Source organism: Schistocerca americana, chromosome 6 (genome assembly GCF_021461395.2).
Source record: "Schistocerca americana isolate TAMUIC-IGC-003095 chromosome 6, iqSchAmer2.1, whole genome shotgun sequence".
Taxonomy (NCBI): domain Eukaryota; kingdom Metazoa; phylum Arthropoda; class Insecta; order Orthoptera; family Acrididae; genus Schistocerca; species Schistocerca americana.
This window is the reverse complement of record NC_060124.1, coordinates 85,814,542-85,827,321: the sequence shown is the minus strand read 5'-3', so window position 1 is coordinate 85,827,321 and position 12,780 is coordinate 85,814,542. Positions and strand designations below refer to the sequence as shown.

Below are 12,780 nucleotides of genomic sequence, written 5' to 3'. Positions count from 1 at the left end.
TCTTTGGTGTGTGGTAAAATAGTTGTAACACAGGAACACCAAGAATTGCACATATGTTTCATATGGATGGCTTCATGTTGTGGTATTGATAGGTCATGTTGACCTTAGACAACATCAATCAGTTTATTCAGTGCACTGCTATTCGTATCCTGATCTCATAATATAAAAGAAATCAAGAGTGACATTTGTCATTAAAGGGAGTACGTGTTACTTAAATTATGCATATAACAGTAACAGAAAAATGTTTACAAAGTTATAATAAGTTGCTTGAGTTTTATAGACCATCTTGCCTCTTTTTGTATGTCTCTGATGTTTTATGCTAATTTATCAAATTATAGTTTTCAAATGAAATTAAATTCATTAGAAGTAAGTTTCCTATCCTTATGTATTTGCTGCTTGCAAACGTGCACTGTCATTGAAATCTCTCTAAAGATTTCTCAACAATAGGAGAGAAAGAAACAAAGTTTAAAAGTGAAGCAGTTCACAGTAAAAACTGTTTCCAGTTGCTGTTTATTTGTATAGCTACTATTGAGGCAGATTTAGCTTAAAATCAGCACATAGCACTTGAAAGTATTACCACAAGATCAATGTCTCTAATAATGCCACAGAATAAGTCACCTGTGACTGGAGATATTTTCTTGCAACTAAAAACTTTAATTTAAACATATGCAACACAATATTCACATTTGACCTAGTACAAGTATTGACAGCATATCCAAAAGTGTTGAATTCTTGCACCAATCACTAATGCTTGAATTGTATTACTCACACAAAAACTCTGTGTGCAATTGTAGGGAAAGAGTGACAGATGGTGAAGTCAAACAGTGATTTTAATAGATCTAATAGAAAGTAAATGATGAACCTCACACATTCGAGATAGCTAACATCATAATAGTGCCATGGAATCATTATTTGAGATGATATTTAAATAATATGAAATATGTAACAAAGAATAGAGAACAGTGATAAAGATCAACATTGGAAAGTTTGAGTGTCTAGTGCATTTGTGAAAGAGTGAAATTCCTTAACAACAAATCCAAAATGAACTATGGAGATACTATAGACCAATTCATTATCATCAGAGATAAATGGTGCACTGCAGCAAATGAAAGTACTTGTAGCACGCTGGGAGAAGCCCAGTAAGATTGTACCAAGGCCCTGAAGACATCATTGGTATAATATTGAATTGTGTATGGGTTTGGTCCTTTAATGTTTGGGTATGGACAGTTATGAGAAACTTCAAGAAATGACCAAGTGAAAATATCGTAAAATGATGTGTTGTCAGGGTTCTTTACTTTTAATGCACATATATCTCTTTCTGAACTACTGTGTTCCTAATTTGTATAGCATACAAAATGTTTGATTTATGTTGATGTACTGTTTCTTTCTTGTCAGTCTGATTTGACATAATAGATTAGAAACTGTCTGTGACAAAGGCAGTTAAGACCACCTTTTAAATCATGTTGTCATAAAGAATTCTAAATTATATTATGTCCTCAAATTCTTACAGATTTACAGTCAACTTTGACCAAATATTATTGTTTTACCCCATAACTATGTAATTGTATGGAATAACTTTTTTCTAAGTATAAGCAAGTCTTAAAAATTCAGATTTAAAAGGTTTGTTTCATATTTTCACTTAATGTTGAAGATTAGAGAGTGACACTGAGAATATTTTCACCAAGTTTGTGAAACAGAGAGCTTACATGCATAAAGTAAATGCTTAATAACAAATGGGGGTTTCTAAGGGGAATCAAGCAATCAATTAATAATCATGTACTTCAGCAAACTGGAAAGATTTAAAGCAGTACTTTAGATAGAGTTAGCACAGTGAGAAAACAGAGAAGCTTTAGTGATAATACACAGTCAAACTGCTAGCAGAGAAGGGTAACACAAGCATAGGACGTTGTTTTCAGTAGTGCATGACAGTGAACAACACTGAACCAAAATAACCAGACTGTTTAAAACTAACAGAGAATGTAAAACTTACTAAAGTATTTTGCAACTCTTACTTTTATGATAAATCTTATTTATAGTCGTTGTATCATACTAGATGATGTGAGATATTACATATTTATTAATTATCATGTTTAGCAATGGCTTTTAAGTAAAGATTTTACACTATCTATTCTGTAAAGAAAAATAAATGTGACAAAATTCATTTTTTTATTTATTTACTTTTTTTCCCACACAAATGACTGAAAGGCATTCCTATGTATAGTACTAGAACTTCACTACCACTTACCAGTACTTTTAATTCAAATTATGCATCCATCCTACCTACACAATTTATGAGTGGCACATAGTATCTGATTCAGCTAGAATAATAAAAACTATGAATGCATATCACACATACATCCTAACTGGCTCTTGAAAATAATTGGATTCTAGAAGGAAATGACTTTCCCTCCTTGTTTAAGTTTATTGTTAAATAATTCAGAGTTGTCTTTTGTGTCACATTAATTCACAACATTTAAATACTTATATTTGTACATGTGCAAATATTTGTATGTCATACCTTGAATATCTGCCGACACAAAAAGTTCTCCTTAACAGGCAGTAATCTGCAACATAATTAATTGTTTACTAGTGTGACACACGGATTTAAATTTGATCCTCACAAAAAAGACTGTAAAATAAACATACTTTCACAATATTCTTAAGGTGTAGAAATACTTTTACTTCTCTTTAGAACATTTCCTAGACTTTAATTTTCTGCTTGAATGAAGAAGTACATGAAATTAGTACAAATATGAGAGTATCACATTTTTTATTCTACTTTGTGATTATTTCAATCTTACGCACAATGAAATCTATATGTGAATTGTACAAAATATTCCACTCTTATAAGGAACTCATTGAGTTGCTGCAATGGCTAAGAGTATTATCAGTTATCACTGTCAGTAATAATTTTATGTTTCAGATTTATGTGAACATTTACCACCATATGTTGAGTATTATATGGGAATACAATAAAGTGTAGATCATGACATCAAAAACGAACTCTTGCATTTCACATGGAGTAGTAATTTGGTAGTAAGCATGAGTTTTCACAAGGTGAAAATTGTGCCTCCATTTCTTCTTCCTAATATGAATTACCTGACTACCAAAAAATCACTTTCTGTTTCTTTGACTGTTTCGCTATTCCTTTTACTTTAACTGCTAAACAAGTAGTGTTCCAAACATTAATGTATAGAGATTTTCATTGGACTCATTTCAGCTGACTGTTTAACTCTTTCTTACATTGTCTTTTCAACTTTTATATAATTAGGAATATGTCTGCCTTTTGATAACTAGATCAGAAAATGTGTATACCATGAAATTAATATCTGTGAACCTTCATATTGCCAATGAATCTGAGACAGAATTATTGGTCAGTACTTACCGCCATGAGGTGAAATATGTATTTTTGCTGATATGTATATAAAAGCAGAAGTGACACATTATCTAGATTTTTTAAGTAATAGGTTGGGGAAGGTTAGAAAAGGAAGGAAGATCACTGAGATCCAAGGAGAGATGGGAATCACCTGAAGTGAGATTGGAGATAGATAAAGGTGATGGAGGTCTTTCATTTGATATTTAAATTCATACTGCAGTTGTTCGAAAAATGTAATTGTTTTTAACAGAAGGGTTGAGAGGGAAGGAAGGGAGTGAAGGAAAAGGACTCATGAGTTTTAGGAAAAAGGGGCAGTGTTCAGTAAAGTCACCCAGAATCCGTGGTCAGAGGAGACTTACTGAACTCAATCCATTTCTTAAACCTTGCCAGTCATTTTCCTTCACCCTTCCTCCTTCCCCTACAATCCTTCTGCCAGGGAAAGGAGCCACTGGAACTGGAACCTTGTAAACTATAATAGCATTTGCAAGTGTATTGTCCTACCACTGCTTGGGAGTGTATTTTTTCTGTGTCCAATTACTAATATTTTCAGAAATTGGTTGATGTATTTCCTTTATTTATTTGCTTGTCTTGAACATTGTAAAATTTCCATGCCTAACATTTGAGAAAGGTGAATTTGTAAATTTGAGACCTTGTGGTGTTGGACAGTTCAATGTAAGAGACTCATCACTTTCTCAGACAAGCACAAGTTTTTTTCTGGTTGAGTATTAACAAAAGATTAGAGTGGTGCTCAGTTTGTCCTACTAATCTCTCACATAATAGTTAACAGTTTTATCAACTATTTTTGTGCATAGCAAATGTCCTTCTGCAGTACTATTTTAAATCTCACGAAAGCTAGTAATTGTATGGTAGTATTTCGAGAATGGACAAAAGAAGCATTCTTTTTTATTGTAAAATTAAAAGGCAATAATTGCATAAATTTCTGAAATATTTGTTATCAGCTTGGCCACTGATTTTCATGATGAAAGGACTAAAAATTGGTTGCACCACACATTTTCATTCATTCATGTCATATGCATGATGCAAATGGTAAATGTTTACAGTGTACCTGTGATGTGGTATAAATTGAGACATACAGTTTGATATAAGACAGTTGTGGTTCACCAAGGTGGGAAAAAGTCTGGCCTTCTTACTATGAGGCAACTACTATTGTAAGGTTTAAGTCTAGATCACAATTGAAATATAATTAGTTTTTACATAATTAGTTCCATTGACTCTTTGCTTCATTGTGCTCACAGAGAAGGTTAACTTGGATTTTAACAAAAACAAGTGGTATAAAAGGGTGAGCAGATATTAAAATCTCATATAGTGCACATGCACTGTAGCTCAGCTGCCTTTTGTTGGCCAATTTCAGATTGTTTCCTTGCTTGATCGATCACAAGTGTCTTATATCAAAAAGCTCATCTTGGCTTTCCCTACACCACTTTGATACACACTCTCAGACACAAATCATCCATTGGAACAAAGTATGCTGCAAGGACATTATCTGGTGTCTACAAGTATTCTTAAAGCACTTGTATGCAACACGTTTTTTAAACAATAGGTTTACTAATAGCAGCTTTACAACAATTAGTTCTTAATGAAGTTTGATGTAAAGGACCAGTAAAAGTATGGCAAAATAGTAGCACAAGAATACCAGTAGGAACAAAAATTGCTTCCACTGTCCTAAATCTTACTCTTCCACAGAGAGAAGAAAGTTGCAAATTAAAGGTGCTGGTAGGCAATAAAAATAAACTGGGATTATTTTTGATCGACAACTCCTCCTATTAGATTAAGATGTAATGTCAAAATCCATTTACGTAATTTGTCAGCATGTAGCCATATCTCGAGTGAGAAAATGTATCCTACTTGTAAGGCTATTGACATTGTCCACAGTAAGGACAGTCGTCACAAAAATAACATGATGAACAAAACATGAAAATAACTGAACTATTTAATTTACTTGTAGCACTAATTTCCAATTCTTACTTTGCCATCTCTGACAACTGAAGCCGTCCATCTTTATTAGCATCAAACACCTGGAGCTGAAACAAAATGAAATAGTTATTGCAAAGGTCAAAAATTGCTACATTGCAATGCATGGTTACATCTACCAATGTGAATAAAATGTATGGCAGAGAGGAGATGTTTTGTCAAATGTAGATCAAAGATATGTATCCTTAACAACTTATTCTACAGAGGAATCCTTGAACAGGAATCAATTACTCACTTTTACTTAAAAAATTGTAAACAGTCAGCATGTGTATAACCAGCTGACTAACCAAGATATTAACCTGTCTCACAAATGGCGTTTTACAACATTGGCTTTTTAGAACATTGCTAATTGAAGAGCTTGTTCATTTTGAGTGATAGAACTTCTTGATGTAATGGTTGAAAGAAATAGCTACACCATAATCAAAAAGAAGTGCAGAGCTACACTATCTGCACTCACTGTCATAGAAATAGTTGCACTCAGAAGGACCCTCCCAATCCACTGCCAACTGGGTGAGGATGCTATGCACCATCAGCTATAGAAATGATTACTTTCTCATGGTCAGCAAAGGTGGGGCCTTGAGGATGTGTGTATTGGTTGACATAAGAGAGGCCAAAATGGCCATGTCAGATGGTACAACAGTGATTAACATCACGGGGCATCGCCTGAACATGTGCTATGCCTTGGCAACATCTTTGACACTAGGTTGTACAAGTGGTTGAGTTCAAGAGAGGCCACATCATTGGGCTGCAGGAGGTTGGGTGGTCCTATTGTCATACTGGGCACCAAATCAGTTGTATGGACACCACCATTGCTCATGTTTGCAACAGAAGATGCAGAATGATATGCAGGATCTGGAAGTCCATCACACACAACAAGGAGGATTGTCCACCATGTGCAAGTAGATCTGGTGAAAATGATAGGGGCCATTCAGCAGGTTCTCCAGTCTTCCATACAACATACTGTAAATGCTAGTACTGTTGGCAGGTGGCTGCATGACACAGGAATCACTGAAAACCAACTGTTATGGCTCCTGCCACTGGCACCCTCACAACGTCACATTCAACCCACCAGATGTTGGAGCAATGGATAGGGGGCCCTGCAGTAGATCCTCTTTGGTGATGAGTCCTGCTTGTATCTCAGTGACAACAACCACTGGGTCTGTGTTGAGAGACTCAGTGGAGAGTGCCACAAAGAGCAGTTTGTGGCCTCCCAGCTTGGTGCAACAGTGTGGAGAGCATTATCCTATGGTGCCCATTCACTGACAGTGTTCCTTTATGATAGCCACATGGTACATTGATGTCCTGCAAGTGGTAGCTCTGCTGTTTCATGAATACCGAATGCCCGTGTCATATTTCAACAGGATAGCTCTTGTTTCACACCACAGCCACTTCACAAGGATGCCTTGTCGTTGAGAATGCTCTGCCATAGCCAGTCGTATCGCCCAATCTCTCACCAGTTGAGTGTGTGGTTTGCCAAGGACCATATTTTCAGGACTCCACCTCCATGCACTGATCTTTATATCTCCAAACCCAGTTGCAAGCAACATGGGATGTATGCAGGAAAACATCTGAGACCTGTCCAGCTTCATACCACACATATTGACACTTGTATTCAGAACCATGGGGGTCCTACACCATGTTAATATGTACGTACATTTCTAGGCCATGTGGTGCAATGTATGCTGTAGCCTTTTGAAGTTCAAAATGCAGTTGTTTTGTATGTACAGTAGTATCATCTATCTGCCTGCCTACAATGATCGCAATCTGCCTTGTCCTTCTGGGTGCAACTCTTTATGATGATGAATTTATTATGATAATCTAAAAAAAAGAGTGATACAGATATTAGCTTCACAATAACTGCAAAAGAATATATATATAACTTTTTAACCCTTTGTAATTTGTTACTGTCAAACACTTACATGTAGTGAGTTTTAATACAAATGAGAGGTGGTAATACATGATCATATTGGTAAAGCAGAACACTGAAATAATACTAACAGAGAGCCACTCATGTTAATGTTACAAAAGAATTAGTGTGATATTTGTAAATAACAATACATGAAACTATAGAGTATTGTATACTATCTGTACATTTGCGTAATCTTTATTGGCTGCAATTATTTTATTCTAAGGTTAAAAATAAAACCATTGTTTTTATGTAAAACGTTAATGTATGTGATACCAACAAAATCTGGTTCAAATGGCTCTGAGCACTATGGGACTTAACTTCTAAGGCCATCAGTCCCCTAGAACTTAGAACTACTTAAACCTAACTAACCTAAGGACATCACACACATCCACGCCCGAGGCAGGATTCGAACCTGCGACCGTAGCGGTCGCGCGGTTCCAGACTGTAGCGCCTAGAACCGCTCGGCCACTCCGGCCGGCGAAAAAAATCTGGTATAAGGCTTAGTTTACTAATGTTGTTTGAGATTTAGCTGAAATTTGACTCATGACGATGTTGAAAGCAGCTTGTGCTTAAATGTTGTATTTTGGGAAGTAATCGAAATTTAAGATTTAAAAAAATCAAATGCACTTGAAAATTAAACCACAATATTTATTATTTATTTCAAGATAGACATACTTTTTCTCTTCTATGTTAAGGACTTCTTGTATTTTCCTTCTTTATTTAGTAATTTAGGAAAATCGATGCAACAAAGAAGCACAATAAATTTGTTGTTTACTTACGTAAATTTTACACAAAAAAGCGCTATGGTGCTACATCGTAGCCCTACTTTTCCTACTTTTTCTGCCACATTGACATCAAATTTCAGCACAATTCTGCCCAACGACACCATGGACGTATCACACGATGAGAAGATTGTCGCAGCCCCTCTTCAACACAATTTATTCCTTCTTTCGATGTCTGTGCGATGGAGGTCAGGATCACGACACCCAACATTGAAATAACTCGGTTTGCTTATGGGCGGGCGAGAGGAACATTTCAGACAAACCGTCGCTTATAATCGACACGAAACGGCCTCAGGGGATGGCATAAAGAGCGCAAATAGAATCTCAACGTTTCCATGGGCGTTGATTTTCACACTTTTCGTGGTTAAAAATGACAGTTTGCAGTGTGATGAGCAACAGGAGATGTTGTTGACAACCCTTGACACTGCTAATACTCCCGGACGCTTCAACCTTTTCTGAGGACGTTATGGGGCTGAATCATCTTTGAACGTGATCGCGCATGTCACATGTGACCGCAGTCTTTGCTCTCATGTACACGTTGAAACCAGTAGAGACCATTCAAAACCATTCGACGAAATTTGAACGTGATCCGAAGCAGGAAACAGTACTTACGGTTTTTCAACCCTTCTGTTTTCTGGCCTTATGTGGCGTGGTGATAAGGTAGTGCAACATTAACATGTGCGTGAATAAAGCGTCAAAGAGTATAACAACAACCCCCCCCCCCCCCCCGCCCCCCCCCACAAACTCCCTCCTCCCCAGTTCTGCAACGCCCACGGAGCCATATAAGCATCTTTCTTGAGCATGTTAGAAACATTCCTTCAGAAATTTCGACACTAAATCAGACTGAAATGATAATTAAATCAAGACCTTAAGCTGCAGACAGGCGTTGATATACATCAATGGGGACAGTTGAAAATGTGTGCCCCGACTGGGACTCGAACCCGGGATCTCCTGCTTACATGGTAGGCGCTCTATCCTTTTGAGCCACCGAGGGCACAGAGGATTGTGCAACTGCAGGGGTTTATCTCACGCACGCTCCCCATGAGACCCACATTCCCAACTTAATGTCCATACACTACATGCGTTCTGCCCCTGCCAGTAATTGATTGCCTGCCGTCGGGCAATGCGTGTACATCTGCACAGAAGGTCAATGGCCGGTTAGCCTCAACTATATGAAGATGGTATCTGTTCTGTCGCACATGTCCGAAAGAACAGATACCATCTTCATATATCCAAACCAGACTGGCGGCTGCTCCAGCACCTGACTGTTAGGCAACCCCTTCATCACTCCTTGGTTGCTGTTTGCATACTTTCAGGCGCTAAAGCAACCAATGGGCTGACGTTTCTAAGAGATACATTTGTAGCGTGCTCAGCAAAGTAGCGTGTGTGTCTTCGAGGGAATTGAAGGACTGAGGGTGTGTGAGTGTGTGTGTGTGTGTGTGTGTGTGTGTGTGCGTGTGTGTTAATGTTTAACTCCCGCGAGATCACGGCGCAGGAAGGCGGAAAATAGGAGTGTTGAGGAAGCAGAAGTACCCTTTCCGTGTCCGAATCACGTTCAAAGTTCGTCGAATGGTTTTAAACCGTCCACACTTGTTCCAAACTGTAAATGAGAGCAAAAATTGCAATCCTCATTAGTTATGTGATCTACCCATCTAATCTTCAGCATTCTTCTGTAGCACCACATTTCGAAAGCTTCTATTCTCTTCTTGTCTAAACTATTTATTGTCCATGTTTCACTTCCATACATGGCTACACTCCATGCAAATACTTTCAGAAACGACTTCCTGACACATAAATCTGTGCTCGATGTTAACAAATTTCTCTTCTTCAGAAACGCTTTCCTTGCCATTGCCAGTCTACATTTTACATCTTCTCTACTTCGACCATCATTAGTTATTTTGCTCCCCAAATAGCAAAACTTCTTTACTACTTTAAGTGTCTCATTTCCTAATCTAATTCCCTCAGTATGACTCGACTTAATTCAACTACATTCCATTATCCTCGTTTTGCTTTTGTTGATGTTTATCTTATATCCTCCTTTCAAGACACTGTCGATTCCGTTGAACTGCTCTTCCAAGTCCTTTGCTGTCTCTGACAGAATTACGATGTCATCGGCGAACCTAAAGGTTTTTATTTCTTCTCCATGGATTTTAATACCCACTCCGAATTTTTGATTTGTTTCCTTTACTGCTTGCTCCATATACAGATTGAATAGCATCGGGGAGACGCTACAAACCTGTCTCACTCCCTTCCCAACCACTGCTACCCTTTCATGCCCCTCGACTCTTATAACTGCCATCTGGTTGATGCGCAAATTGTAAATAGCCTTTCGCTCCCTGTATTTTATACCTGCCACCTTCAGAATTTGAAAGAGAGTATTCCAGTTAACATTGTCAAAAGCTTCCTCTAAGTCTACAAATGCTAGAAACGTAGGTTTGCCTTTTCTTAATCTTTCTTCTAAGATAAGTCGTAAGGTTAGTATTGCCTCACGTTTTCCAACATTTCTACGGAATCCAAACTGATCTTCCCCGAGGTCCGCTTCTACCAGTTTTTCCATTCGTCTGTAAAGAATTCGCGTTAGTATTTTGCAGCTGCGACTTATTAAACTGATTGTTCGGTAATTTTCACATGTCAACACCTGCTTTCTTTGGGATTGGAATTATTATATTCTTCTTGAAGTCTGAGGGTATTTCGCCTGTCTCATACATCTTGCTCACCAGATGGTAGAGTTTTGTCAGGACTGGCTCTCCCAAGGCCGTCAGAAGTTCTGATTGAATGTTGTCTACTCCCGGGGTCTTGTTTCGACTCAGGTCTTTCAGTGCTCTGTCAAACTCTTCACGCTGTATCGTATCTCCCATTTCATCTTCATCTACATCCTCTTCCATTTCCATAATATTGTCCTCAAGTACATCGCCCTTGTATAGACCTTCTATATACTTCTATATACCTTTCTGCTTTCCCTTCTTTGCTTAGAACTGGGATTCCATCTGAGCTCTTGATATTCATACAAGTGGTTCTCTTTTCTCCAAAGGTCTCTTTAATTTTCCTGTGGGCACTATCTATCTTACCCCTCGTGATATATGTCTCTACATCCTTACATTTGTCCTCTAGCCATCCCTGCTTAGCCATTTTGCACTTCCTGTCGATCTCATTTTTGAGACGTTTGTAATCCTTTTTGCCTGCTTCATTTAGTGCATTTTTATATTTTCTCCTTTCATCAATTAAATTCAATATTTCTTCTGTTACCCAAGGATTCCTACTAGCCCTCGTCTTTTTACCCACTTGATCCTTTGCTGCCTTCACTACTTCATCCCTGAGAGCTACCCATTCTTCTTCTACTGTATTTCTTTCCCCCATTCCTGTCAATTGTTCCCTTATGCTCTCCCTGAAACTCTGTACGACCTCTGGTTTAGTCAGTTTATCCAGTTTCCATCTCCTTAAATTCCCACCTTTTAGCAGTTTCTTCAGTTTTAATCTACAGTTCATAACCAATAGATTGTGGTTAGAGTCCACATCTGCCACTGGAAATGTCAAACAATTTAAAACCTGGTTCCTAAATCTCTGTCTTACCATTATATAATCTATCTGATACCTTCTAGTATCTCGAGGATTCTTTCATGTATACAACCATTTTTCATGATTGTTGAACCAAGTGTTAGCTATGCTTAAGCTATGCTCTGTGCAAAATTCTACCAGACGGCTTCCTCTTTCATTTCTTAGCCCCAATCCATATTCACCTACGACGTTTCCTTCTCTCCTTTTTCCTACTCTCGAGTTCCAGTCACCCATGACTATTAAATTTTCGTCTCCCTTCATTATCTGTAATTTCTTTTATCTCATCAGACATGTAATCAATTTCTTCATCATCTGCATAGCCAGTTGGCATATAAACTTGTACTACTGTCGTAGGCGTGGGTTTCGTGTCTATCTTGGCCACAATAATGCGTTCACTATTCTGTTTGTAGTAGCTTACCCGCACTCCTATTTTTTGTATTCATTATTAAACCTACTCCTGCATTACCCCTATTTGATTTTGTATTTATAACCCTGTATTCACCTGACCAGAAGTCTTGTTCCTCCTGCCACCGAACTTCACTAATTCCCACTATATCTAACTTTAACCTATCCATTTCCCTTTTTAAATTTTCTAACCTACCTGCCGGATTGAGGGATATGACATTCCACGCTCCGATCCGTAGAACGCCAGTTTTCTTTCTCCTGATAACGACGTCCTCTTGAGTAGTCCCCGCCCGGAGATCCGAATGGGGGACTATTTTACCTCCGGAATAGTTTACCCAAGAGGACGCCATCATCATTTAACCATACAATAAAGTTGCATGCCCTCGAGAAAAATTACGGTATAGTTTCCCCTTTCTTTCAGCCGTTCGCAGTACCAGCACAGCAAGGCCGGTTTGGTTAGTGTTACAAGGCCAGATCAGTCAACCATCCAGACTGTTGCCCTTGCAACTACTGAAAAGTCTGCTGCCCCTGTTCAGGAACTATACGTTTGTCTGGCCTCTCAACAGATACCCCTCCGTTGTGGTTGCACCTACGGTACGGCCATCTGTATCGGTGAGGCACGCAAGCCTCCCCACCAACGGCAAGGCCCATGGTTCATAGGGAGTACAAGTCAATATATATATGTAATCTACGTCCTTAAAGTAGTATGTTGCACAACACATTATGATTACATTGCTACTATGTTATACATAAAAATATGT

The 12,780-nt window shown here is 38.1% G+C and overlaps 1 protein-coding gene across 2 annotated transcripts in view; it reads right to left on the bottom strand.

Moving 5' to 3' along the window:
* Positions 1-12,780, bottom strand: part of LOC124619434 (calbindin-32) — a 747,279-nt gene that overhangs the window by 53,905 nt on the left and 680,594 nt on the right. For both annotated transcript variants that reach the window (XM_047145810.1, XM_047145811.1), the window contains exons 7-8: positions 5,363-5,418; positions 2,519-2,564 (exon numbers count right to left, since the gene is read on the bottom strand). In XM_047145810.1, coding sequence (XP_047001766.1) covers positions 2,519-2,564; positions 5,363-5,418 — 102 coding nt within the window. The remainder of the gene's footprint in view (positions 1-2,518; positions 2,565-5,362; positions 5,419-12,780) is intronic.